Genomic DNA, 26,080 nt, shown 5'->3' with positions numbered 1-26,080 from the left:
CGGATTACTTACAAGTTGTACACCTTGTACTTGTCTTTATGCTTCTCTTCCAGAAATCTGAAACAGAAAATACAATTTGTAATTGAAATTGGATTTAGGGAGAGAGACCAGTAGACCTGGGCCCCGTTCCCCAAAGCTATCTTAGCGCTAAGTCGGTCGTAACTCCCACTCTTTAACACTGACTTACGACAGTCGTAGCACTAAGATCGCTTCGTGGAACGGGTCCCTGGTTGGTATGGTAGGTATGGGAGCAAGACAACTCTGGTGCTGAAGACCTCCAGTTTTGATAAAAGCGACCTTAGCGCTAAGATGATCATAACTCCCATACCATGGACTAACAGTAGTCGTAGTGCTAAGGTGACTTAGTGGAACGGGACCCTGCTTGTTTCTAAGAGTGAGTATTGTTTTGCGCCCCTTTTAGCAATATTCCAGCAATATCATGGCGGGGGACACCGGCAATGGGCTTCACACATATTAACATTAAACCATGTGGGGAATTGAACATGGGTCTTGGGCATGACGAGCGAACGCTTTAACCACTAGGCTACCCAGCTCCCTTGTTTGTAAGAGGTTCCTTTCCACTGTTAACCACATCTATAACCCTGTAACTGGAAACACAAGCAGTCTGTATTAAGGTGGGGCTTAGTTTCATTTCAATCACCCAAAGAAAACAAGCAGAAAGATGAGAAAAACAATTCCTGAAAATGCCTTAAGAATTATTCCTTATTTCCAAAGAATGTTTCATCCCACTCTAAATCCTTGCTAATGATAATGCCTCAATGTTCATAAAAACGTAAACCACCAAATGTATGTTTCTATCAAAGCCTTTTCAAAATATTTCAAGGCCATGATAACTCATTTCATTGGTAAGCAAAACCCAAGTGTATTTTCATACTTTGTGTCCCTGGCTGGATATACATCCCATTACACTATAAAATTATGTGTTTCAGTATTATTTATTGATTAAATTATTGAGTGTGAGGGCTGGTCAAAAGCCTAACAAAACAAAAAAACAATTGTGAAAGTGTTGTTAATTTTATTTTTCAAATTAATTTTCCTGCTTTTCAATACACTTCTTATATCGATAGTGAAGCTTTTCAATTCCAATCAGGAAGAAGTTTTCTGAAACCACCTTGAAATACACATTCATGGCAGCTTTGAGGTCATCGTTGTCATAATAGTGCTTTCAACGAAGGTGTTCTTTCAGTTCAGGAAACAGGTGGAAATCACTTGGTGCCAGGTCTGGCGAGTATGGAGGGTGAGAAAGCTCTTTGAACAAACATTGTCGCACAGCAGCCTTTGCAAGTCGAGAGGTGTAAGAAGAGGCATTGTCATGAAGTAGTAGAACTCCAGCGGTCAGCATTCCTAGACGCTTTTCTTTGAAAGAATCTCTCAAGCAAATAAGCATAGTAGGCACCAGTAATTGTCTTTTGACTTTCAAAGTAATCAACAAGGATCACACCCTTTACATCACAGAATACAGTGGCCATAACTTTCTTCACTGATCTTGAAGACTTGAATTTCATTGGCGCTGGAGAAGTGGAATGGTGCCAGCCATAAACATAGCTGCCCAATGTTTAACAGTGGAATAGCTTGTGGAATAGTGGAATACTCTTGTCACATGTGGTCATGAATGTCTTGGGGGAGCACTTTTCTCTAAAGTAAAAAACTTGATGACTGCTTGGTACTCATACTTTTCCATGTCTGTATCCATTTGGACCCCTATCACGTTCAACTGGCTGTTACTAATATACAAATGTCCTCAGCAGACCAAATACACTTTCAATGAACTACTCAAACAATGTACTACATTGACTAGTTCACTTTGTAATAGCCCATAGTTGAAAGTTAGCCAGGCTTAGAACTTTTTGACCAGCCCTTGTACATTGCTTCATGATCATAATGATGTCATAACTCATTATTTGAGAACAAATAATATTTTTATTTATGTAATAGCAGAGTCAACAATGTGTGCCAAATTTCATTATTTTCATAAAATTGAAGGCTTTTTAAAGGGTAGTTCAAATTCAATATGGGACTGTCAAGTTTAAGGCCTTTTATAAAACCTAAGGCCTTTTCAGGGGTGAGTTTGAGAAAGTTCAGCAAGGGTGGAAACTGGACTTTTACAGTCAGTTAACTCCCTTGCCTTTGGAAGATGGCCGAGGCCATGTGGAGGCAAGTCCCAGTTATCAACATTCATCACATCAACTTTATCATATTAGTCATGCAAATTTGTGACATGACGTAGATAATATCACTGGTATCAATGGTTTGATGTAGTGCATATTATGTAAGCAGCTTGAAGTGGTGTAGGACAAACAACTCCAGCAGTTATAACCACTGATAGGCACAACCACAAAGTGAAGAACAGAACATCATTAAAACATATTACCGCATTTGCCGTAATAAGAGGTTGTTGACGCTTAGAAAATTGACAAACGGGGGCGCACATTAAAAACATACACAAGTTAAATTTGTTTTAAGAGCTCTAGTGATAGTGAATAAACTTAGCTCAAACATAGATGAAACTAAACCTTTTTCGATCATAGTCACTGGGCAAATGCCGCAATTATGTACCCTGTATACACTGCTGTTTTTCTGTAAACAATGTGTAATATACAAAAGAAAATATTGGTGGTCATGTTAAGTTTCGATGTTAGTAGGGGGCTGTCAGAAAGATTAGTTAGCATTTGGTCTACATGTTGGTCCTGGGGGCTCTTATTGGAGCAGAGCGCTTAATACGGTGAATACGGTAATTCTAAGCCAAACATGCCAAATCCACACAAATAATTAAAACATGGTACGTACAAAACAACTAATTTTTGATTGGCTTGTGTTTAACTATTTAATTTCATATTCTATTAGTCATATAATTAAAGAAAATTAATTGTTATTTTTTGTGAGGGAACTACTAGGAACTGGATTAGAAGATATTGTAAAAAATGTTTGAATCGTCATAAACATTATCTATCATGTTTTTTAATGATAAAATAAGCCCTTATCATGCTGCTTGTTGTCCAGGTAAAAATAAAACAATTTATGAAATGATTTGTATCGATACAGAATGAAATGTACAAGATTAATATTGCCTTGCATCTGTGATTTTCCAAGACAGCCAGTCCTGATCTGACGTTAGGTTCGTGGGTGGGCTCTATTTCCAACACTGGTTATCTATACAGCCAGTGCCAAACACTGTCTACCAGTCCCAACTTGACTCTTAGCATCATTTTAGAGTTATTTTATATACTGAGCTGAGCCTACTACACATAACGATATATATTACACCCAGACTAATGGCTAGAGTCTCCTTAGACTGTCTTTATGTCTACATATCAATATCTAAAAGTAAAAGCAATACAGAACAATGTTGTTTGTTTGTTTGTTTGTTGTTGATCGCCTCACACAGCAATATTCCAGCTATATGACGGCGGTCTGTAAATAATCAAGTCTGGACCAGACAATCCAGTGTTTGACATCATGAGCATTGATCCATGCAATTGGGATCGATGACATGTATCAACCAAGTCAGCGAGCCTGACCACCCGATCCCGTTAGTCATCTCTTATGACAAGCATAGTCGCCGAGAACAATGTTCATGACCCAAATCATAAGCAATATATAAACTTTTAATTAAAATATATTTAAATGTCAAAGCAAATGATTCACAAACCATGCAAACTGTGATTACAGCATGTTCAAATAAGTGAGTGAGTATGGTTTTACGCCACTTTTAGCAATATTCCAGCAATATCATGGTGGGGGACACCAGAAATTGGCTTCACACGTTGTACCCATGTCGGCATGTTTAAATAAGGTGTGCATGATGTGATAAACAGTCTGGCGCAGGCTGCAAACATGGGCAGTACTAGGGTTGTGGCAATTCACAGGTACATCGCATATTTGAAGATTGGATACACTACACACCTAATGATGTACTGACTCTTGTTATTATTCTGCAAAGACTTTAAAAAATGTATTGATACAGAACAACATGATTAGGACATAGAAACTTCAACATAAGTAATATATTAATTTGTAAATAACATGATGATACACGTAACATGATTGTGACATAGTGATAATGTAATCAACTTGCTTTTAAACAGACGACTGTCACAATAGCCACTACTCAGAAGCCAGAGTCTAGTAAAAGTCTGTCCAGTCCAGTAAGCTCAGCTAGTCATTCCACATAACACTAAATTCTACTGAAAATGATGCAAAGAGCCATGTTCGGGGAAAGTATTCTCAAAAGTTTTAGGCACATACTGAGTGAGTGAGTTGGGTTTAACACAGCTTTTAACAGTATTCCAGTTATATCACGGCGTGTCAGCTTAATGTGGGAGGAAAGCCCGAAGTGATGCAGGTCTCAGACGTTTACCACTTCGATGAAACCCAGGAGCACAGGTATGGTGCTGACAAACCTAGAAACATAATCGGGGCAAACCGGGATTCGAACCCACAATCATAGGTTACTGGCGTGCCCAAGGGACGCAACTCTGCACAGCGAATCATGACGCCTTAGACGACTGGGCCACCCGTGCCCTCTAGGCACATACTGAAAAGTAATAACTTGATGTGCATGTCATCTCAGGAAACAGGGCTCTGAATCCCCCTTTAGAAAATCAGGATCTGCTTCGGTTGGGTTTTTTGTAAAGTTTTTACAGAAGTTAGATCAAATTCAGAAGATTTTATAGACAAATAACCAGCAGAGCAAAGGTGAAGTGAAGTTAGTTTGGGTTTAACATCACATTCAAGATTGTTGAACTTACATAATGGCGTGCATGTGTTTGTGTGTGCGTTCATGCGTGAGCGAGTTTGCACTTGATTGGACTAATGACTACGAGCAGACCAGTCCTTGTCAAGCAGGTTAGTTGGGTCAGTGAGTATGGTCTTACGCCGCTTTTAGCAATATTCCAGCAATATCACGGCGTGTCACACCAGAAATGGGCTTCATGAGCGAATGCTTTAACCACTAGTCTACCCGACCGCCCATCAAGCAGGGTAGCAACAAGTAACATCTCTTAGTAGGAAGTAGCCCAGAATAATCAAACTTCCACTATGCGGTCAGACGTTCTATCCACTAGAACACAGAGGTGGTCAAGCAGAACAAAAACAAATACCGTATTCGACGTAATAAGCGCCCCGCTCTAATAAGCGCCCACGGCGATATTTGCTGATATATTGGCTAGTGAACAAACCCAATTAGCACCCCTTCCGATTGATCAATGTACACAAGACTTATTTATTCGCGTATAATACGCACTTGTGTGTTATATGCACCCTTTATGGGCAAATAAATTCTGGAAAAATATATCTATGGTATATAAACATTTCAGGCTGGCAGCATACACCACGAACTTTATCTTTTAACTGTTTTTTTTCCACCAAAATAATATTCTAATAAGAGCCCCCTATTTCTAATTTTGAGAGCGCCCTGGGCGCTTATTACGTCGAATACGGTAGTCTTCAAACCCTGGCAAATTAGATCTTCACAGTTTATTAGTCAAGGTACAAATGAACGCTTTTCACCTCAGCATACTCTCACAGCATTGTACAACAACTTAATTTCATATCCAAAAGTGCAAGAAGACCATGAGGACTTACTTGACTACATCATCGATGTTGTTGCGATAGACACCTTCCAAGTTGTCAGCAGGGAAGCCCATTGCTATGATGTTGGGAATAATATCTGGCAAAGTTAAGGCAAATGCAAGACATTGTTTCTATGGTTACAAGACAATTTTGACTTTCTTTGGCTTACAAGTTACATATATCATCATATCATGCATACAGGGAAAAAAATCACATTTCACAACTGTATATCTGACATTAAATACAATTTTCATGTATTCAGTGAGTATTTGAATGTAGTTTGCAACCTATACTTGTTGTAAGAGGTGGCTAACAAAAGGAATGGGCGACAAGCTTACTGACTTGGTTGATTGCTTGTCATTGTATCCCAGTTGCTTGGACCGATGCTCATGATATCAATCACTGGATTGTCTGGTTCAGACCATGTTTACAGATCATATAACAACAAACAAACAAACTTAAGATAAGCATGGGTAACTGGAGACCTACTCTGTCTTGAAATCACAAATGAGGCTGTGATTTTGATTGTTGTGTGACACAGCACTCAACAATATTCCAGCTATATGATGGCTTTCTGTATATAATTGAGTCTGGCCCAGACAATCCAGCGATTGATATCATGAGCATCGATCCACGCAACTGGGATACAATGACATGCCATCAACCAAGTCACCAGACCTGACCACCAGATCCATATGGACCAGCTCTGGTCATAGACGAGTACCTTGTCTTTAAAAACATTGCTTCAAAAAAAGTTGTAGCTATATTTTTTTTCAAAAGAACCTTTCTCATCCGCTGTTTTCATATGTGGAAGCAAGGAAACTTAATTTAGTTTTATCTAGTCTTCCCTAGCCTTTTAGTAAAAAAAATAATTAAAAATATATATGAACAATTTTAATTAATTTTAATATATAATATTCTAGTCATGGTCCATGACTACTGGGACCAATCCTAGCCCACAATCCCCACAGGGCAATATGAACACGAGCAATTAGTTCTAAGAGGACACATTTTCCCACCATTATTCAAGGAAGCCAAACCAACACAGCTTCCCCGTGGGTCTGCCTGAAGCATCCCACCACCACCAGCCCACCTTCAGGGAGGGAGGGCGCGAGGTCCAGCTGGTGTATGTGTTGGCTGTTGTAGATGCTGCAGCTCCTCAGCCATACTGACAAATGTTCCACGACTCCAGGTAATTGACTCAGTGAGTGAGTGGGGTGTAAGCACACTGGCACTGATTTCAACACTACTTATCCCAACCCAACTGTAGTATGGCAGTATCCCATGTGATGCTGAAATTTGCCCATCTTCTAAAATCACCAGCTGCTATGCTGATGGATCAAGTTGTAGTTTCATAGAGTTTCGTAAAGTTTCATCAGTCAAAATTATCTACCTGAAACATGTTAAATGATTTTCCTGATTAACAAAACTTAAGACTTATTTCCAACAGTTACCATGGCAACTACCTGAAAATGAGGTTTCCAGATTAACCATGTTAACAAGGGCCAGAATGGCTACAATAAAATAATTTTAGAGATTTCAATAATTTTAGAGACAGACAGACAGACAGACAGACAGACAGACAAACAGTTCTATTCAGTTGAAGGCCTCCAGCCCAAAATACATACCACAATCTGATCATGCATTTCAGACTTCATTCAAATGAACATTTAAAACATTAGGTGGGAAGATGTTTATCATAAACAAACTAATCAAGGCATCGGTGTACATTAACTGTCAATAGATGTGATTCACATGAAGCAGGAGTGTTTGGCTGGACTGTATATCAAGGTACGAAATTCATCAAGTAAAGAAACGAGGAAACACAGTTTCTTCATCTTCCCGAGGCAAGAGAGTAAGCTGACAATAAAAGTCAAGTTTCCACCAGTATACTTTTTTTTAATGAGTCATCATTGTTCAACTTCCTGATCAACATGCTTACAAAACAATGCAGGTAACAGCCCATACGCCATCATGTGTGTCAAACATTGATAATTCAAAACAGAGAGATGAGGATGGGCGAGTTGGGTAAAACTTGTTTCAATAGGATTTCAGTAATCATTGTGTGTCAGCTTGATGTGGGAGAAAGCCCAAAGTGGTCTTCAGCAGTGAACACTTTGGTGACATCAACAGGGTAATGGTGCTGACTAACCATAGATTTGGTTGGTTGGTTGGTTTGTTGTTTAACGCCGCACTCAGCATTATTCCAGCTACATGACAGTGGTCTGTCAATAATCGAGTCTGGACCAGACAATCCAGTGATTAATATCATGAGCATCGATCCACGCAATTGGGATTGATGACATGCATCAACCAAGTCAGCGAGCCTGACCACCCGATCCCGTTAGTCGCCTTTTACGACAAGCATAGTCACCTTTTACAGCAAGCATGGGTTGCTGAAGACGTATTCTATCCAGGAATCTTCACGGGTCGACTAACCATAATAGAGAGTCTATCTGATATTTGAACATGTGATCAGCGGATCATGACACAAGAAAAAACTGAATCACGGCAATGATTGTACATTTGTATTATTATCATATTGATGCCCGAAAAACTGCCCAGCCATAACAAGCGCCAAAGGAGGTTAGAAAACTGACAGGGGAACAAGAAACTTACTTCAAATGTTGATGAAACCAAAACCTTTTAACTTGAGGTTTTTGCATTTATTTGCAAAAAACCAGAAGCAGTCCTGATACCGCCATTTCCACAAAGCTCAACATGCTCAAAGTCTTACTGTGAGTGAGTATGGTTTTACGCCGCTTTTAGCAATATTCCAGCAATATCACGGCGGGGGACACCAAAAATGGGCTTCACACATTGTACCCATGTCGGGAATTGAACCCGGGTCTTCGGCGTGACGAGCGAACGCTTTAACCACTAGGCTACCCGACCGCCCCTCAAAGTCTTACTGTACTTCCAGTCCAAAAAACATTACTTTCAGACCTTGATTTAAACCAAGATAACATTTGAAGATCCAACAATTACCAACTACAGCTATGTTTCACAATAACCTCAGAGATGACCTTGACCTTTGATTGACATAGCACCAGCATTAGATTTGTAGGTTGGTTGGTTTGTTGTTTAACGCTGCACTCTATATCACGGCAGTCTGTAAATAATCGAGTCTGGACCAGACAATCCAGTGATTGATGTCATGAGCATTGATCCACGCAATTGGGATCGATGACATGTATCAACCAAGTCAGCGAGTCTGACCACCCGATCCTGTTAGTCGCCTCTTACGACAAGCATAGTCGCCTTTTCCGACAAGCATGGGTTGCTGAAGACCTATTCTGCCCTGGATCTTCATGGGTACATTAGATTTGCTTAGATTTGTAAAGATACACGCAACATATAATTTCATGCCTGTAGAGATGTAACCATGCCTCAGAAACTGACAATGATATTTCCATGGTTCACAACAAGCCTTTTCAAAGCAGGGCCCCATCCTTGAGAAAGCATATATATATATATACCAAATATAATGTGGGGATAGAAATTAACCAAGATTTCGATGCACGATTTTGATTGGACTATGCATAAATGCCAAAATGTTACTCCATAATACCAGCCTAGTTCGGCAAGGGTGGAAACTGGACTTTTATAGTCAGTTAACTCCCTTGCCTTCGGAAGATGACCACGATCGTCAAGCTTGCAAATTCCATAAGTACATGGTAGAAATAATATGTCCCAATCAATAGACAACGCTCATCTGACAAAGTCATAGTCCACTGTCAACAGTGTTAAGTGCTTCCTCAAGCAGTCAGTAGGACCAATCAATGCCACTGGTCTCTCTCTCTCTCCCTTGGTCACAGAAAACTAATACCACCATGCCAATACCTAATACCTATCCGAACATCAACTATCAGCATGATCAGAAGGCAGAGTAGCCTTGCTCCAAGGCTGTACTGAATGATAAGTCTGGGGGTGTATAGTAATTCTATCCTCATAATAGGCAAGTCTAGATAAGTGGACAGTACAGCCAGTCTCTTATAGGAATAACTTGTTCTTGTTATTTATATAATCTAGAAACTATGCTTTCAACAAATAATTTTGGCTGAAGTTATAAAGTTTGTGAAGTCCTTTCAGATTTTAATCCATCTGTGACACCTATGCTATCCCACTAGCCGGAAGCAAGTCAAAATCCACAAGGGCTTGTAAAATGCTGGTGAATACTATCATGGTTGTCTTAAAGAAATTTCATTATCACTGACTTCATCTTTTTTATTTACCTTTCCCCCAAAAAATTGATTCTTTTCATCAAGCATGTATTATTGCATGGTTAATTTCATGCTTTTTGCTATTTAAAAAACAAGAAGTTTAAAGACATTAGAGTAATTGACTGCAAAGGTCTAATACGTTTTTTGTATGTAAAGGGGTAGTGTCAGTGGCCAGTACAAGAGTACCCAGCAGTCTTCCACTACCAATTGCCCTCAAATCAGTTATCACTTTCTTCTCTGGGGCTCAAATTACAAGTGCAAGTTAGTTAACAAAATACTGGAAAAATTCCACATTACCTAAGTGAGTAAGCATGGTAGGTGTGTTGGGTTTTCTGCCACTCTTAGGGGACACCAGAAATCAGCTTTATACAATGTGCCTATGTGGGGAGTCGAACCAAGGTCTCAGGTGTAACGAGCCAATGCATTAACCAGGAAGCTACCCAACAGTCAGTCCCACATGAAATTATGTTATTCCTAAAACTTACTTCCAGGCCAATGCTGAGATGGCGGAGAAATGGGGTGTTACGACAAGTTCAATATTGTTGTACTTATATAGCCAAGTACATGCATGCGTGAGGATGTGTGGCTGCTTGTTGGGGCTTACGCCGATGTCATAGTGCAAGTTCACTAAGAAACTATGCTGCAGTCTAACATAGATACCCCGCTCAGACAGAGTATACGGACTCCGAGCCGAACCAGTCCTTGTTTTATCCCCTGAAAGTTGTGGCCAAACAGGGCAACCAATAGTACCATTTGGAAACTTTTGGTATGACACGGCCAGGGGCTTGAACCACGAACCTTTTGCTATCTGGGCAGATGTGCTACATCCATTATCACTACCACTGTTGAACATGTTGAAGAGTTTATTAGCATTAATTAAAAAAACAAACCTATCAAGGCATCGGTGTACATTAACTGTCAATAAATGTGATTCACATGAAGCAGGAGTGTTTGGCTGGGAGTGAGTGAGTGAGTGAGAATGGTTTTACGCCGCTTTTAGCAATATTCCAGCAATATCACAGCGGGGGACACCAGAAATGGGCTTCACACATTGTACCCATGTCGGGAATCGAACCCGGGTCTTCGGCGTGACGAGCGAACGCTTTAACCACTAGACTACCCGACCGCCCCAGTGTTTGACTGGACTGTATATCAAGGTACATAATTCATCAAGTAAAGAAACTAGGAAACATAGTTTCTTCATCTTCTCGAGACAAGAGAGTTTACTGACTAAAAAAGTCCAGTTTCCACCCATGCCGAACTAGGCTGGTATTATGGAGTTACATTTTGGCTGGACTAACGAGTCTATGCATAGCCTAATCAAAATCACACAACAAAATTGAAATCCGGTTCGTAAACTGTCATGCAGATTTTGGTCAATTGCAGGATTTGCAAAGCATGTGCACCGCCAACTTGTTGTCAACAGATATTTTCCAAATCTTTTAATATTTTTAATCAAGGTGCTCACGTGATTTGATGCATTTCTCCATGTAAGACCTGTTTTATCAAAATATGGACCTTGATTATTGATCAGATCGTCCTGACTGGGAGCCACTGTTTTGTTTGAAGCAAATGTAAGTGATACGAAAGGTGGAATCTGACTGGTCCATGGGAGAGGCTTCGAAGGGACATAACTCTAAAAAGCCACTGGTGGCACTATGATCAAGCCCAGGAATTCCAGCCTAGTTTGGCAAGGGTGGAAACTGGACCTTTAAAGTCAGTTCACGCTCTTGCCTCGGGAAGATGAGTTTCTTTGTCTATAGGCATAATAGGTAATTTGGGACAAAAAATGATGTGAGGAGGGGTGTTTGGAAGTGAGACGGGTGGGATAAAAACTCAACAATTTATTATGGCTTAGAGAAAGTCACCTATAAAATTCAGGAAGTGGTGACATTCCTTGAGGTCCAGCACTTTTACCATTGGATAGATGGCAACTTTGTAGCAGGCCAGTTTTACTGACTAGTGAAAATAAAAAAAGATTCTAACCGTGCCTAAAGAGTATCTCGGAAGGCATATGCACCGCCCTTTGTTCTGGTCAACACATTCCTCATGTAGCCAATGTTGAGCACATTGAGTGATGCAAGTGCATGTGCATGTGGTCACATGACACAGTCATGTTATATTCAGGAAGTTCCCACATGATCTGTCAAAGGCCACGGCTGAGATAACTTCCTGGAGCTAGGGACTGGCTTTTTGTCAAGCCCATGACGTGGCACAGGAATTTATACAGTCCCACGTCATCCCAGAATGCATGTGGCCTAGTTGACAGCTAAGCCACATTGGGTACTACTGACAGCTCATGTCATGTGTTTCCCAGAATGCACGTGGCCTAGTTGACAGCTAACCCACATTAGGTAGTACTGACAGCTCACGTCATGGACATTCAGGTATGGATGAGGCCACGTAGAAACATCTTGTTCCTCATCACCAACCCACCCAACAAACCATAACTTGTCAATTTGGAAATCTTTCACTTGCATCTGGTTCCTGTTCTGGATTTTTCATAATAATATGACACTGCTAAAAAACATGACAACAGCATTCAAAATTCAAGCTAGTCTGCTAGTCTGCGACTACAAAATTGTGCTGAGGTCAAGTAAAATTCCAATAATGGTAGCTTTCATTGACTAGTGGCATTTGAAGGCTATAACTCTGAACGAGTTCTCAATGCTTCAATTTTGCTACAAATAGGAATGACTAAAACCGAAGAAAATGCACACAAGTAAACAAATTTGTCACGTTAAAGCTACGAACACTTAGGATTAGTGAAATAATTAGTGAACTTGTCTTAAAGTACCAAATGAATTGAAAAAAATCCACATATTTTCTAGGTGACAACAAATACATATACCATGTATACTGCTGGTCGCAAATCTAAATATTCTGACCAAAAGAATTTCCAAAAAATTTTGCTCCATGTTTGGACGAAACAAACAGTCAGACATATCAGACAAAGGCAGGAAATGATAATGTGTTGTTGACAAGTGGGATCTTCCATTTCAGTTGTCCTAGGATAAAATAATTTGAATATTATGCGCAGAAAAAAATGGTCAATGAATGGGTGATAAGATACTTGGTCAGTACAAATTTGAAATTTAAGATAAAAAAAATCACCAGACATGTTGATTTACCGTTTTAATTGTATTTTTTGTTCTGCTAGGCTTTGTTTTACATCCAGGGATTAAGATTACCTAGTGTATTTTCTTGTAAACTAAGCTGGAAACAGCAATCATCATACACAATTTCACAGAAATTAATTAAAACAATATTAAAAGGAATTTTGAATAAAATTAATGAAATAAGTTACAAACATTAGTCCAGATATACAATAAACACTTTTTATAGCCAGACAGTGTAATAACATGATTAATTTGTGTACTTAAGTATGGATTTGTTGACATGGTATTTCCAGTGTTACGTGCTCACTGTAATGTCTTTGCGTTAGGGGAAAAAACCATCAAAACTCATTATGGCGTGTACACACTTTCTACACAGCTGTGTTTTTTGGAAAAAAGTGTGCACTATACTCAAGAAAATATGGTATTCCTACACATCGCATATGCTCATTTAGTGCAGTTTTAGCCTTGTATAATAATTTCTATTCAAGTAATTGTGCAGTAAACTTCATCATGGATTGTACATGTCATTATCATTGATATTCCAAGTGTGCACATCATGCAAATTGTTGAAACATTAACCGACTTACTTATTTGTTAAAACAACTGGTAACAGAAGTCCAAATCCGGGTTTAACCAGGATACAATACACAAGTCAAACGATATCATGCCTATTGTGCCCATAAATAATCAGATTTCAGTAACAAAAGTCTTCAACTCCCAACAAAAAGGCCTACCTGCCTGAAGGATGAGCGGACATTTTAGATAGGTTTATTCATCTTAAACATGCTCGTCAGACGTAAACATACTAGTGGTGGGGCGATACACCCGTGCATCGGTAGATCGCGATTGTCTACTTCTCGATACAAGTATCGATCAAAGTCGCACACTAAATAAAAAAATACTGATTCTGACCTTAAATGTTTGCTTTAATAACTGTTCCACTAAACACTAATCAGTAGTGAACGTGAATAGTGAAAATATACATATTTTCATTTGCTGTGCCATACTTGACACTGCCAACTGTAAATCGTCAGTGTGCCAGGTATTTGGCCATCCTGTCTATGAAAAAGATGGCTTACGCTACACAGATAAGAGCACATGCAAGTATTGTGGTACATATCGGAGGGGGCGGTCGGGTAGCCTAGTGGTTAAAGCGTTCGCTCGCCACGCCGAAGACCCAGGTTCGATTCCCGACATGGGTACAATGTGTGATGCCCATTTCTGGTGTCCCCTGCCGTGATATTGCTGGAATATTGCTAAAAGCGGCGTAGAACCATTCTCACTCACTCACTCACTCCCAGCCAAACACTCCTGCTTCATGTGAATCACATCTATTGACAGTTAATGTACACCGATGCCTTGATAAAAGCGGCGTAAAATCAAACTCACTCACTCACTCACATATCGGATCGTGAGCAAGGTATCGTGATACATATCAGATCTCACAGTTGGTGTATCATCCCAGCCCTAAAAACATACCATATAGATATTGACAAAAGATTATGTTTGGTAACCAAGGCAACCATCACTGATCAGGGTGACCAGAGCTCTGCCACTTTGTAATAATTCTTCATGAAAGTCCAAAGCTGAACACAAATAACCAAACAATTCTAAACACGAAACTCATTGAAACACCACACACAAAAAGGATGGGAAAGTTTTCAGCTATCTATCAAAACTGGTTCTTCTATTACTTGTCATCTGGGTGCTTTCGGTTTCCAATCTAACCAGCTAATCCATGTTAAGCAAGCTTCTGAATACGCCAGTGTTAAGAGTGACCGAGCCAGGCGGAGCAAGCTGGTATTATCATTACACAATCAGCTCACTACAGCCTAGTTCCTCCTTGCGCACACATTTGTGTTACTGTGTCACCGTACCACGCTTATTTATAGATATGCATATAAACACCCTGCATGTGTTTATTCAAAATCCATCTTTTCAATACCACCTGCCCATAATGGCAGGACTGTGGATCAGGGATCTATAAAAAGCTTTCGGTACCAATGAGCCTACAGCCAGGCAATAAATGCCGTATCAATTACCAACCTTATGGCATCCACAGAGCCCGAGATCTATGGAGACTAGCTCCCCAAAAGAGTCAATTGGGGCTCCACCATTCTCCAAAGCTGATAGCAGGAAGGCGGACCATGACAAAGAACTACTTGTTGCTGGGGAAAATACACAGTGGTGAAAAAGTATAGCTGCAGAAGTATAGATGGAAGATTGGGTATGCTTTGAAGGCCTCTAGGGCTTGTGTGAGTGGCTGATGTGTGGTTATATCTAATACTTTGCTTCCAGGACCGGTGGCAGAGGAAAGATGGCTGATGATAGGCATAGGAAACTGAAAATAAAATCTAGCAACATTTTATCAAGTATTTTTCAATGTTTTCTTTTTGAAAGTCTGTCCCAGTGTTTCAGCACTGACGGGCATATTGCCAAGGCTGGATATCTTTTGGCAAGCTTCAGCCTTGTAGCAGTTAATACCGTTGAGGATGGAGAACTTTCTTCTACAGGTCTTAAAGCATTTCTGATTCAAACAGAGATTGTGAGTTAAATATGAGTTGTAATGATACAGGTGTCCACAATGAATCCCAGGGTAAAGAATATTGAAATTATTTAGCACTCATACAATATCAACTTGAAGCATACTCAGACAAACAGACTGATCCAAGCTGAAATAAACTACAGTCAACAGTAAGAGTAAACAACGCACTGGAGTGAGTGAGTGAGTGAGTATGGTTTTACTCCACTTTTAGCAATATTCAAGCAATATCACGACGGGGGACACAGATTGTACCTATGTCATGAAGATACGGGGAAGAATATGTCTTCAGCAACTTTGTATGCTTGCCGTAAAAGGAGACTATGCTAGTGCATAAAGGCGACTAACGGGATCGGGTGGACAGACTCGCTGACTTGGTTGATGCATGTCATCGATCTCAACTGTGTGGATTGATGCTTATGATGTCAATCACCAGATTGTCTGGCCCAGACTCAATTATTTACAGGCCGCCGTCATACAGCTGGAATAGTGCTGAGTTTGGCTTTAAACCACAAACAAACAACAAGAACACGACGTGAAACTGCTACACATGCTGAAAATTTCAACATGGCAGCCAGGGTGGCCATATTGAAAATCTAGGTCTGTAAACAAGCTGTCATGACACCATTCCAGAGGTCAGCCATCCAAAAGTTTTATCTATCCATAGTCACTGAAACTATGTGGCCATTGAAGATTTGAATGCCAGATAACTGACAATGCACATCAAACTACAAGTTGACTGATGCACATTTTCAAAATGGCTGTCAAATAAAATTCAAATCTGAGTGAGTGAGACGGTATGGTTTTACGCTGCTTTTAGCAATATTCCAGCAATATCATGGCGGGGGACACCAGAAATGAGCTTGACCCATTGTACCCATGTGAGGAATCGAACCTGGTCCGTCGGCGTGATAATCGAACACTTCAACCACAAGGTTACCCCACAACCCCTAAATTTAGTTCCCACAAGCCGATTAGCAACTCATGTCCCTCTTGTGACCATTTTGCGACTGGATTCCGTCAGAGCACAAACGGGCAAAGTTCAAAGAACTGTCAACTCATTGAGTAATGATTCACGTATATTTCCACCACATGCTATTTCCAGATGCTATTTAAAACACATCGGGACTTACAGTATTTATACAGCATGATTGAACACATTTAACTGTATCTAGGGTATATTTTTAGATGCAAGGAATATGTAAAATCAAAAATTATTCCTGAGGGTAGTTTGACCTAGGTACTTGAAGTCATATGCAAACTCTGATTGGTTTGTTGTATTTTCGCACATAACATTCATCGATACGGGACGAATTTTCTTGCAGGTTATGGAAAGGGGAGAATGGTGACCAATGCCACTTTAGTACAGGTACAGGTGGCCTATTCAGCCTTTGAATCCCCTCAAGGTTTCCAAGCCATCTATTTTGAGACATGCATACTGATATCCTCCAATCTGTTGATATTGAAATTTTGACCTCAGTCAATAATATCTATCTTAAATATCATCTAACTGGGTTAATTCCTGATGGCATGCACAAAATTTTCAAACGATTGGGGCTTTTAACGGCACACTGTTAGTTTCATATAGACATTTAATAGTGAGTGAGTGAGTGAGTGAGTGAGTATGGTTTTACGCCGCTTTTAGCAATATCCCATTATTCCAGCAATATCACGGCAGGGGACACCAGAAATTGGCTTCACACATTGTACCCATGTCGGGAATCGAACCCGGGTCTTTGGCGTGACGAGCGAACGCTTCAAACACAAGGCTACCCGACCCCCCCAGACATTTAATAAACTGTATGAAAGGACAACCTGTTTGTTATGATATGATCTTTTTATAAACATGATAAATATGACAGAGCGATGTTGACGTCTATTATCAGATTTGCAACTACTCTAAACACAGAGGAGAGGGAGTCCTAAGTTGGATAACTTGTTCCCTTGTTCCCAATCCATTTCAATCTGAATAAAATATGTTTAAATCAAATCTAAACACAACATTGAAAGGATGAACAGTTTGTTTTTATATATTTCTAACACAAACGTGATAAACATGACAGAGCAAAAATTGATGGCCATTATTAGCTTTAAAACTACTTGCAACATAATTTTTGTTCACTTACCAGAGAATGGAGGTTCTTTTAGTGTAGTTATAGGTTTAACCTTGAAACATTAAAACCCGAACCAGTGTTGGGTTTCTGTCTATTACCTACGGTTTCAAGCTCTGGTACAAAGCATGCTAGCCAAGGCTAACTCGTAAAGGTAATCAGGTAAGCATTTGTGTAAAAAAGGTATTAAAACTCGCACACCCTCGGGACAGTTCAAGCGTGATAGGACAACAATAACAGATTCAGTTACTTCAACAGCGGTACAGCGGTACCTCTATACAATCTCATTAAAATCAGATCTTAGTTCTCGCTACCGCTAAAGCTTTGTTTAGCGGTAGCGAGAACTAAGATCTGATTTTAATGAGATTGTACCTCTATACAACAAAACTGTTGAAATGGATTTCAGCGTGACATAAAAATGATCAAGTGTAAACTGTGAAATTAGCCAGATGTCAAAACTTTACTAACTCTAAAGAAATATCTTACCTTTGATTCCTGTTTTCAATAGTTTTCAGATTTATAAAATTCAGAAATGCTTGGGTACTTTAGGTTTTACGCCAAGTTATTTAACCGACATGATCTACACAATCTAGGGTCTCAGAAATCTTAAACTTTAGAGTTTGAATTAATAATACAAGGATCCACTTTCATTCTTAGTTTTAAACACTGACGTGTTGTTGTTGTTGTTAGAACAGGTCCCCAGGAACCTTTCCCTGCAATAAGACATTAGTACGATAAGACTTTTAAGATGTGATTAAATGGATTGGGAGGTCAGGCGAGGTGACTTGTTAAAGTGTGTGTCATTGTACCCCAAGAGCATGCGATATTGCAACAAAACTCTGCAACAAAATTCCCTGCAGTCTATGGATGGTGACTCCTCGTATTCCAGGAGGGTAATGAGTGAGTGACTTTGGTTTAACATGTTTAATGCTGCTTTGTATAGTATTTTGGATGTATCACTGCAGGTTGTTGGTTGGTTGGTTTGTTGTTTAACGCCGTACTCAGCAATATTCCAGCTATATGACGGCGGTCTGTAAATAATCGAGTCTGGACCAGACAATCCAGTGATTAATATCATGAGCATCGATCCATGCAATTAGGATCGATGACAGTCAGCTCAAGGTGGAAGACAAAAAACATTATCAGGACGAATATGGGATTTGAAGATATGATCGTAGCTTTTGGGCATACTTAAGGGACGCAACTCAGTACAGCAGGAGCAGGGGGAATGACGGAAGTGATGCAGTTCTTACACGTTCAGCACGTTTGTGAAACCCCGGGTTAGAATTGGTCTTCAGCAAATCCATGCTTGTCTCTTCCCTTCAGAACCTATGCTTGTTGTGAGAGGTGACTATACTTGTTGTGAGAGGTGACTATACTTGTTGTGAGAGGTGACTATACTTGTTGTGAGAGGTGACTATACTTGTTGTAAGAGGCGACTAATGGGATCGGGTGGTTAGGCTTGCTGACTTGGTTGATGCATGTCATCATATCCCTATTGTGTGGATCGATTCTCATATTGTCAATCACTGGATTATCTGGTTCAGACTTGATTATTTACAGACCACATTCATAGAGCTGGAATATTGCTGAGTGCGACGTTTAACAACAACAACAACAACAACAACCAATGTTCATAACAGAAAGCATGCAAGGAAGAAATATGATCATAGCAACAGGTTAACATATTATTAGTTCTACTATTCTGATAATTGTTCATATAAGGAGTGTTGAGAATCACTCTAACAATTCTGACTGATCATTACCTTAGTGAGTGAGTGAGTGAGTATGGTTTTACGCCGCTTTTAGCAATATTCCAGCAATATCACGGCGGGGGACACCAGAAGTGGGCTTCACACATTGTGCCCATGTCGGGAATCGAACCCGGGTCTTCGGCATGACGAGCGAATGCTTTAACCACTAGGCTACCCGACTGCCCCGACCATTACCTTAAGACAAATTGCTGATTCACCTTTGTTAATGCATGTAATGTGAAACATTTACTAGCCCGAATTGTGATAACATTTACGAGACCCCTCTAAAAAGCCTGAACTTCAACTGGGCCTTAGGATGCTTTTAGCATTAGATTAAAAATCTAGTGCTAAGTTGCTTCCCTGCCAATGATTGCCTTACAATTGAAAACCTTTTAATGCCCTTGACACTTCATCTTAAACACCCATGGTCTCAAGCAACCTGCTGACTAAACAGATCGGGTAATCAGATACGGTGACTTGGTTGATTGCATGTCATCGTATCCCCACTGCATGGATTGTATTACTGGTGCTCATGATGTCAATCACTGGATTGTCTGGTACTGACGCAATTATCTACAGACCACCTCATTTATCTGAAATATTGTGGCATTAAACTACAAACAAATTATCATCCAGAAAAATCAAAAGTAATATTTGTCAAACATCAATGTGACAAACTTTTGTTTAACTCTTCAAGTCAAAACAAGATCTATCACAGGAATTCCAGACTGACAGTGACACAATATGTCACATCATCTTCCAGATTAAAAGACTAGACAAACATTAAAAGACAAAACTGGAATACTGGTGTCAAAGATCATGAAAGGCGTGAACACACCAGACATGACACCTAGCGTTGCTTCACAAATGGGTGCAGTAACGGAAAAGTGTCAACACTACTGTTAATAGTAAAGGGCATTCACCTGACTTTCATGTTGCAATTCAGCAGTAGAAATAACATTTTTTGTCTACAGTACTTATGCTGACAACATATAGCAAAACCCTTCAAACATGTAAAATGGCAAATTTCTACTAGTCCTTATGATACCACAACTATTGGGCAGTTTGGCAAGCACTACAGGACTAGTGCCAATTTCTAACGCTGCAATTTCTTGCAATGATTCTTGTATTGTGATACACACCACTATAGAGTGCTGCTTTTCTGTCATCTGCAATTTGTTATCTTCACACTTTTTCACAATTTTTTTTATCATTTTTTTACAAGTCTGAAATGGACCTATACATCGGACTTCCCGTCACAATTGGCTTGTGTAATAGACTAAATAATACAAGAAGCTGGACATGAATAGTTTCCCTTTATCGATCACAGTAATCAGTGGCTAATTCCTGATTTTCATAACTTCAGATCGACTTGTCACTTATTTCCAACAAGATGAAAATATGCATGATTTTGAAAAACATAATATACCAGTATCTTTCAAATCTATTGTGATATGTATTCATTAGTATTTCACATTGTGGTATTCCTGTAAGAGTCTGTCTCCCAGACACTAGAGAATAAATATTAAATGAGTCCAAAACAAGTTTCAGCTCTAAAATTAAGATTGTTCTGGGCTCCATTTGGATTTTCTTTTTTAATATTTTGTAGATATATATTTAAATAAGATAACTTATTTCTGGAACTAAATATCAGTCCATATGGTAATACCGCACACCTCTAACTATTCCGACTAATTATTGGCAGATTAAAAATGCCTTGGATTAAATTTTACAAAAAAAGCTGCAATTTGGTCATGTTGGTTACAGATTATATTTCACATAAATAATAGGTTAAACTAAATTTAGTCCAGGGTTTCTGAGAATATGCAAATTGCAATCTAGTTTACTGACCTGGCTTACACCTGTATTAGCGTCAAGGGTAGCCAGGACGTTACAGCTGTATTCACAATACAGAAAGAGAATGCTTAAGCCTCTGATAAAACCTTTCAACAAACCCCAGAAAATATTGTGATTGTGGAGCTCTTATCAACCATTACTTCCCCTAAAACCAGTAAATGATTCAATGACAGTCATGTTCTGAATATCAAAATACCAATACACAAATCCACTAGCGTGCACTCTCAGGCTACTTGCATATAAAGTTGCAGGAAGTTGATTGTATACTTGAATAACGTGACTGAATTAATTGTAAAAAGTCAACATGTGGTAGAAAAAGGGTCTGATATTACAAGCTGACTAAAAAATATGTACATTGTTATTTATTTATTGTGTAAAATCGAATGAAACCTAAAATTAAACGACACCATGTACCCTACACCACAAGATCAGGAGTCTAGGTTTTCGAGAATTACTTCCTGTTAAGATTTTGTGGTGTGGTTATCATTATGAGCCTTGAGTTTATGACACTGACAGCAAGGAGTAGCTGAGCCTGTGGTACAATAATAAGACGCATTCAAATAGTGGAACATATGCATTCATGTCAATTCAACAAATAACACTGGTCAAGCTGAAAAATAAGAAAAATAATTAATTAGACTGTCATTTAACTCGTTGGAGTGTGAAATGTTGTTTGACATTTTGAAATGCTCAACATGTGTTAAAAGGATACAAGTCAGGTCCAGATCGTAGCCATCTTCCTTGTACCGGCGTTTGTTTTTGCTGACCCACTCTTTGATTTTATTCGCCATTCTTGGAAATGTTTCGGAACACTCAAAAGTCAATGTTGGTTGAACTATATAAAATAATCGCGACAGTGCACCGATAGATCTATATTCACATGATATCAACTCTTCGGTTTTGGCAGGTGCTCGCTCTTTGTCCTTTTCGAGCCCTGTAGACACAACATCGCTTCAAATTTAGTCTCAATCCATTCCAATTTTCACACCGGATCCAAAAAATCCATTTTGAATAACAAAATCCCACTGTCAATTCATGTTCAAGCTGAACAGGTCTCAAGCCGACTTGTGTGCGGAAATAACAGTGGCCATGATGGCGGCCGCCTTACCGTTAACTGCGCACCACAAGAAATAGTCCGTATGTACTACATTTAATACGCTTCACTGTTCACATGCTGAAATATGGAGTTTGCAGGTACATTGATTTTATGCATTAATCGATGAATTTATTTTCGTAGACTTGAAAACAGACTTGAATCTACGCCGGTTTAAATTTGACAACAGGTCAGGGGTCAATGTAGTGTAAGTTCTAAGCCCCACTTTGGTGACCTTTTCAGCTCGGTAACTGGGTCAGATTGAACGTAAGTATCGTATTTGACCCAGTGACCGTGAGATGCACCCCGGCAAAATGCATCGATTAGCACGGGACGAACATAATTAGAATTGTAATGTCTCATGCAGCGCAAGAAGGGTCGGCGTTGGGGATGTGATTTGTCGTTGTTTCGCCGTGTTAGTTTGTCAGACGCATTTTATAACAAGTTTGGTTTCTGCATGCACGTTTATTTATAGCCATGATCAATGATACGTTTTATTTTATTCCCTCGATTAATTCAAAGCGCTTTCTTTTCCTCATAATATAGGCTAAACAATTATTTTAAAAATGAATTTCCATTAATGATTTTGAGATGATACGCCCCGAAATCCGTATTTTGGACTGAAAATATATTTCAAAGAAGAATTTTATTATAAGCCGATGGAATTTAAAGTTCCTTATTCTGGATGATATTGTGGGTTTTTAAGGTTAAAAATAATATCTTAATACGACAAAATGGTAAACACACAAAGGCAAACGAAAATGTAATCACGATCCGTACCTCTTTTTCATATTATGAATATTTAGAAGCGCATAACTTCATAACCTTTTATAATTAAGAGGGTTTGAGATTTCTGAAAATTTCTTTTAAATTCAAAACTTCAATTTTCTATTCTGCCACGTAGTCTTTATCGGCATAATTATTGTTGATTTTTAGTTGCAAATGTAGATCTAGATCTACATTCTGATCACTTTTACATTTATTTAAGAGACAAACGACGAGTGGGGGTTGTTTATTGTAAAATAAAACACTGCAGGCGCAGCCCCGAGTGGTTTATTCTCCCTGCAGTGTTTTATTGTACTCTAAACAACGACCACGTGTCGTTATTTTCTTATCTAAGATATCAACATTATGTAAGTCTCTTTAAGGCTTATGACAAAATGTACAAGCTTTAAAAATATTTACACGTACTTTAATAACCTTCCCGCATACTGTCACAATCCTCACGTTGATTACTTGTACCGTTTCTCCCCAAACCGATTGTCATATCTCTCGGCAACCCTGCAGAGTCCTTCGCTTGGTTGAAGTAGGGGCGGTCGGGTAGCCTAGTGGTTAAAGGGTTCGCTCGTCACGCCGAAGACCCGGGTTCGATTCCCGACATGGGTACAATGTGTGAAGCCCATTTCTGGTGTCCCCGGCCGTGATATTGCTGGAATATTGCTAAAAGCGGCGTAAAACCATACTCACTCACTTGGGTGAAGTCGGTTGGCTTGCAAAGTGAAACAGAAGGCTTTCTGTTTGCTGCTTCGTTGAAAATAAAATTTATATGTATAAAAGCCTGATGCTCCAAGGTATACCTAATTCCGTTCTCAATTAATTTCTGAATTCTCAAAAAATGGTGTAAGCTTAAAAAATGATTCGCTTTTCTTTGGTACTGTAAACATTTCGGGAAAATGTAAGGTTGATTTTATCATACGTTTGATTTTCAATTGATAATGTCTTAAATTAGCGATATACCGTATTCGACGTAATAAGCGCCCAGGGCGCTCTCAAAATTAGAAATAGGGGGCTCTTATTAGAATGTTATTTTGGTAAAAAAAACAGAGTTGAAAGATAAATTTCGTGGTTTATGCTGACAGCCTGAAAAGTTTATGTACGACAGATATATTTTTCCAGAATTAAATGCCCATAATTAAGGATGCATATAATTAACACACGAGTGCGTATTATACGCGAATAAATAAGTCTTGTGTACATTGATCAATCGGAAGGGGTGCTAATTGGGATTGTTCACTAGCCAATATCTTAGCAAATGTCGCCGTGGGCGTGTTACGACGTAAATTGTAATAAAAAGGTAAATTGTAATACTTGCAGCAAATTGTAATAATTTTGACGTAAATTGTAATAACAACGTAAATTGTAATACGCAAATTGTAATAAAAATTGACGTAAATTGTAATAATCTCAACTTGCGGTAAAATGTAATAACTTTTTACGTAAATTGTAATAACTTTATAAGTTTAGTGTCAAAGGCGTTAAATGACTAGAACCTATCCTTGTCAGGGTTGGTACAGGGTTTATCGTACAACTGTCATTAAAGAATGGGGGTGGGGGGGGTGGGGGGGGGGGGGGGGGGTGTATCATGTACGTAAATGAAAGTATGTAAGTGGACGATAGTATCTAGATGGCATACTATCATCTACGTAGAAGATACTATCATATACGTAGATGAAAGTATCTTCTACGTAGATGAGAGTATTTTCTACGTAGATGACAGTATCTTCTACGTGGATGATAGCATGCCACAAACATCACATCACTTCCAATAAATGTCTTTCACTATGTTGACACCACCCTTTAATGACGATTGTACGATAAAGCCTATACCAACCATCCCTAACTTAACAGTTTTGTACGTTTGTCATCATACACAGTATTTCTCGAATTGTACATGTGAAACGCAAGCTCAACTGACAAAGATCATTTCTAGTCAATTGGCGTCTTGGACACTACGGTAGTAAGGTTATTACAATTTACGTAAAAAGTTAATACATTTTACCGCAAGTAGAGATTATTACAATTTACGTCAATTTTTATTACAATTTGCGTATTACAATTTACGTCGAATATTATTACAATTTACGTTGTTATTACAATTTACGTCAAAATTATTACAATTTGCTGCAAGTATTACAATTTACCTTTTTATTACAATTTACGTCGTAACAGGGCGCTTATTGCGTCGAATACGGTAATATCCAAACCATAAAGTGTATTGGTGCTTAGTCCGCACTTAGTAAATACTTCTGTATGGTTTTATTTTTTAGAATATACATATTCCTATACTAACTGCCGGGCAAAAGAAAGTATACTTGAAAATTGGATTTGACCAAAAAAACATACAAACGTTAACGAAACGTTACTAGGCTGACCACTCACTCACCCACTCTTCTACGTTAACTTGTGATCGCCTTCGTATGGCCTAGTGGATAGAGCGTCTGCTCGGAGAGCGGAAGGTCGGATTCGATCCCGGCTGCGTCATACATACCAACATACCAAACACTTTAAAAGATGGTACTTGCTGTTACATGTGCATGACTGGCGCTCGGCATTATGGGGATAAAACAAGGACTGGTCGCTCGGAGTCAGTGTGCTATGTCTGGGAGTGGTATCCATGCATGTTTGAACTGCTGCAATATATTTCAGTGGGCTGTTTTCATCCTGCAGTAACGTTTGCATTTTATTCATCGAATCAAAGTTTGAAGTATATACAGTAAACTACGGTTGTAACGGACTCAAAGGGACCACTAATTTTAGTTCGTTGTAGCCGTGGTTCGTTATATGCATGGGTACAATGTGTGAAGCCCATTTCTGATATTGCTGGAATATTGCTAAAAGCGGCGTAAAACCATATTCACTCACTCACTCACTCGTTATATGCATATATAAAGCATAACTACAGCAAATAGTCGGGACAACAAAGTAAGTAAGTTCGTTATATCCGTTTATTTAACGGTTGGTTAGGAGTTAACCTGACGTTAAAATAACCGGGTTCTGAACAACCGGGCC

At 39.1% G+C, this 26,080-nt stretch overlaps 1 protein-coding gene across 1 annotated transcript in view; it reads right to left on the bottom strand.

Moving 5' to 3' along the window:
- The window catches only part of LOC124131244 (phosphatidylinositol 3,4,5-trisphosphate 3-phosphatase and dual-specificity protein phosphatase PTEN-like), a 49,255-nt gene extending 26,954 nt beyond the window's left edge, over positions 1–22,301 (bottom strand). The window contains exons 1-3 of the mRNA XM_046494368.2: positions 21,911–22,301; positions 5,605–5,689; positions 13–57 (exon numbers count right to left, since the gene is read on the bottom strand). Of these exons, the coding sequence (XP_046350324.2) occupies positions 13–57; positions 5,605–5,689; positions 21,911–21,989 (209 nt within the window). The 5' untranslated portion in view covers positions 21,990–22,301. The remainder of the gene's footprint in view (positions 1–12; positions 58–5,604; positions 5,690–21,910) is intronic.
- Between the last annotated feature and the right edge of the window lie 3,779 nt (positions 22,302–26,080).

The sequence above is a fragment of the Haliotis rufescens genome, unplaced genomic scaffold (assembly GCF_023055435.1).
Source record: "Haliotis rufescens isolate VD_foot unplaced genomic scaffold, xgHalRufe1.0.p SCAF_20, whole genome shotgun sequence".
Classification (NCBI taxonomy): domain Eukaryota; kingdom Metazoa; phylum Mollusca; class Gastropoda; order Lepetellida; family Haliotidae; genus Haliotis; species Haliotis rufescens.
Note: the sequence above shows the minus strand (reverse complement) of the source record. Positions and strands in the feature narration are given on the sequence as shown.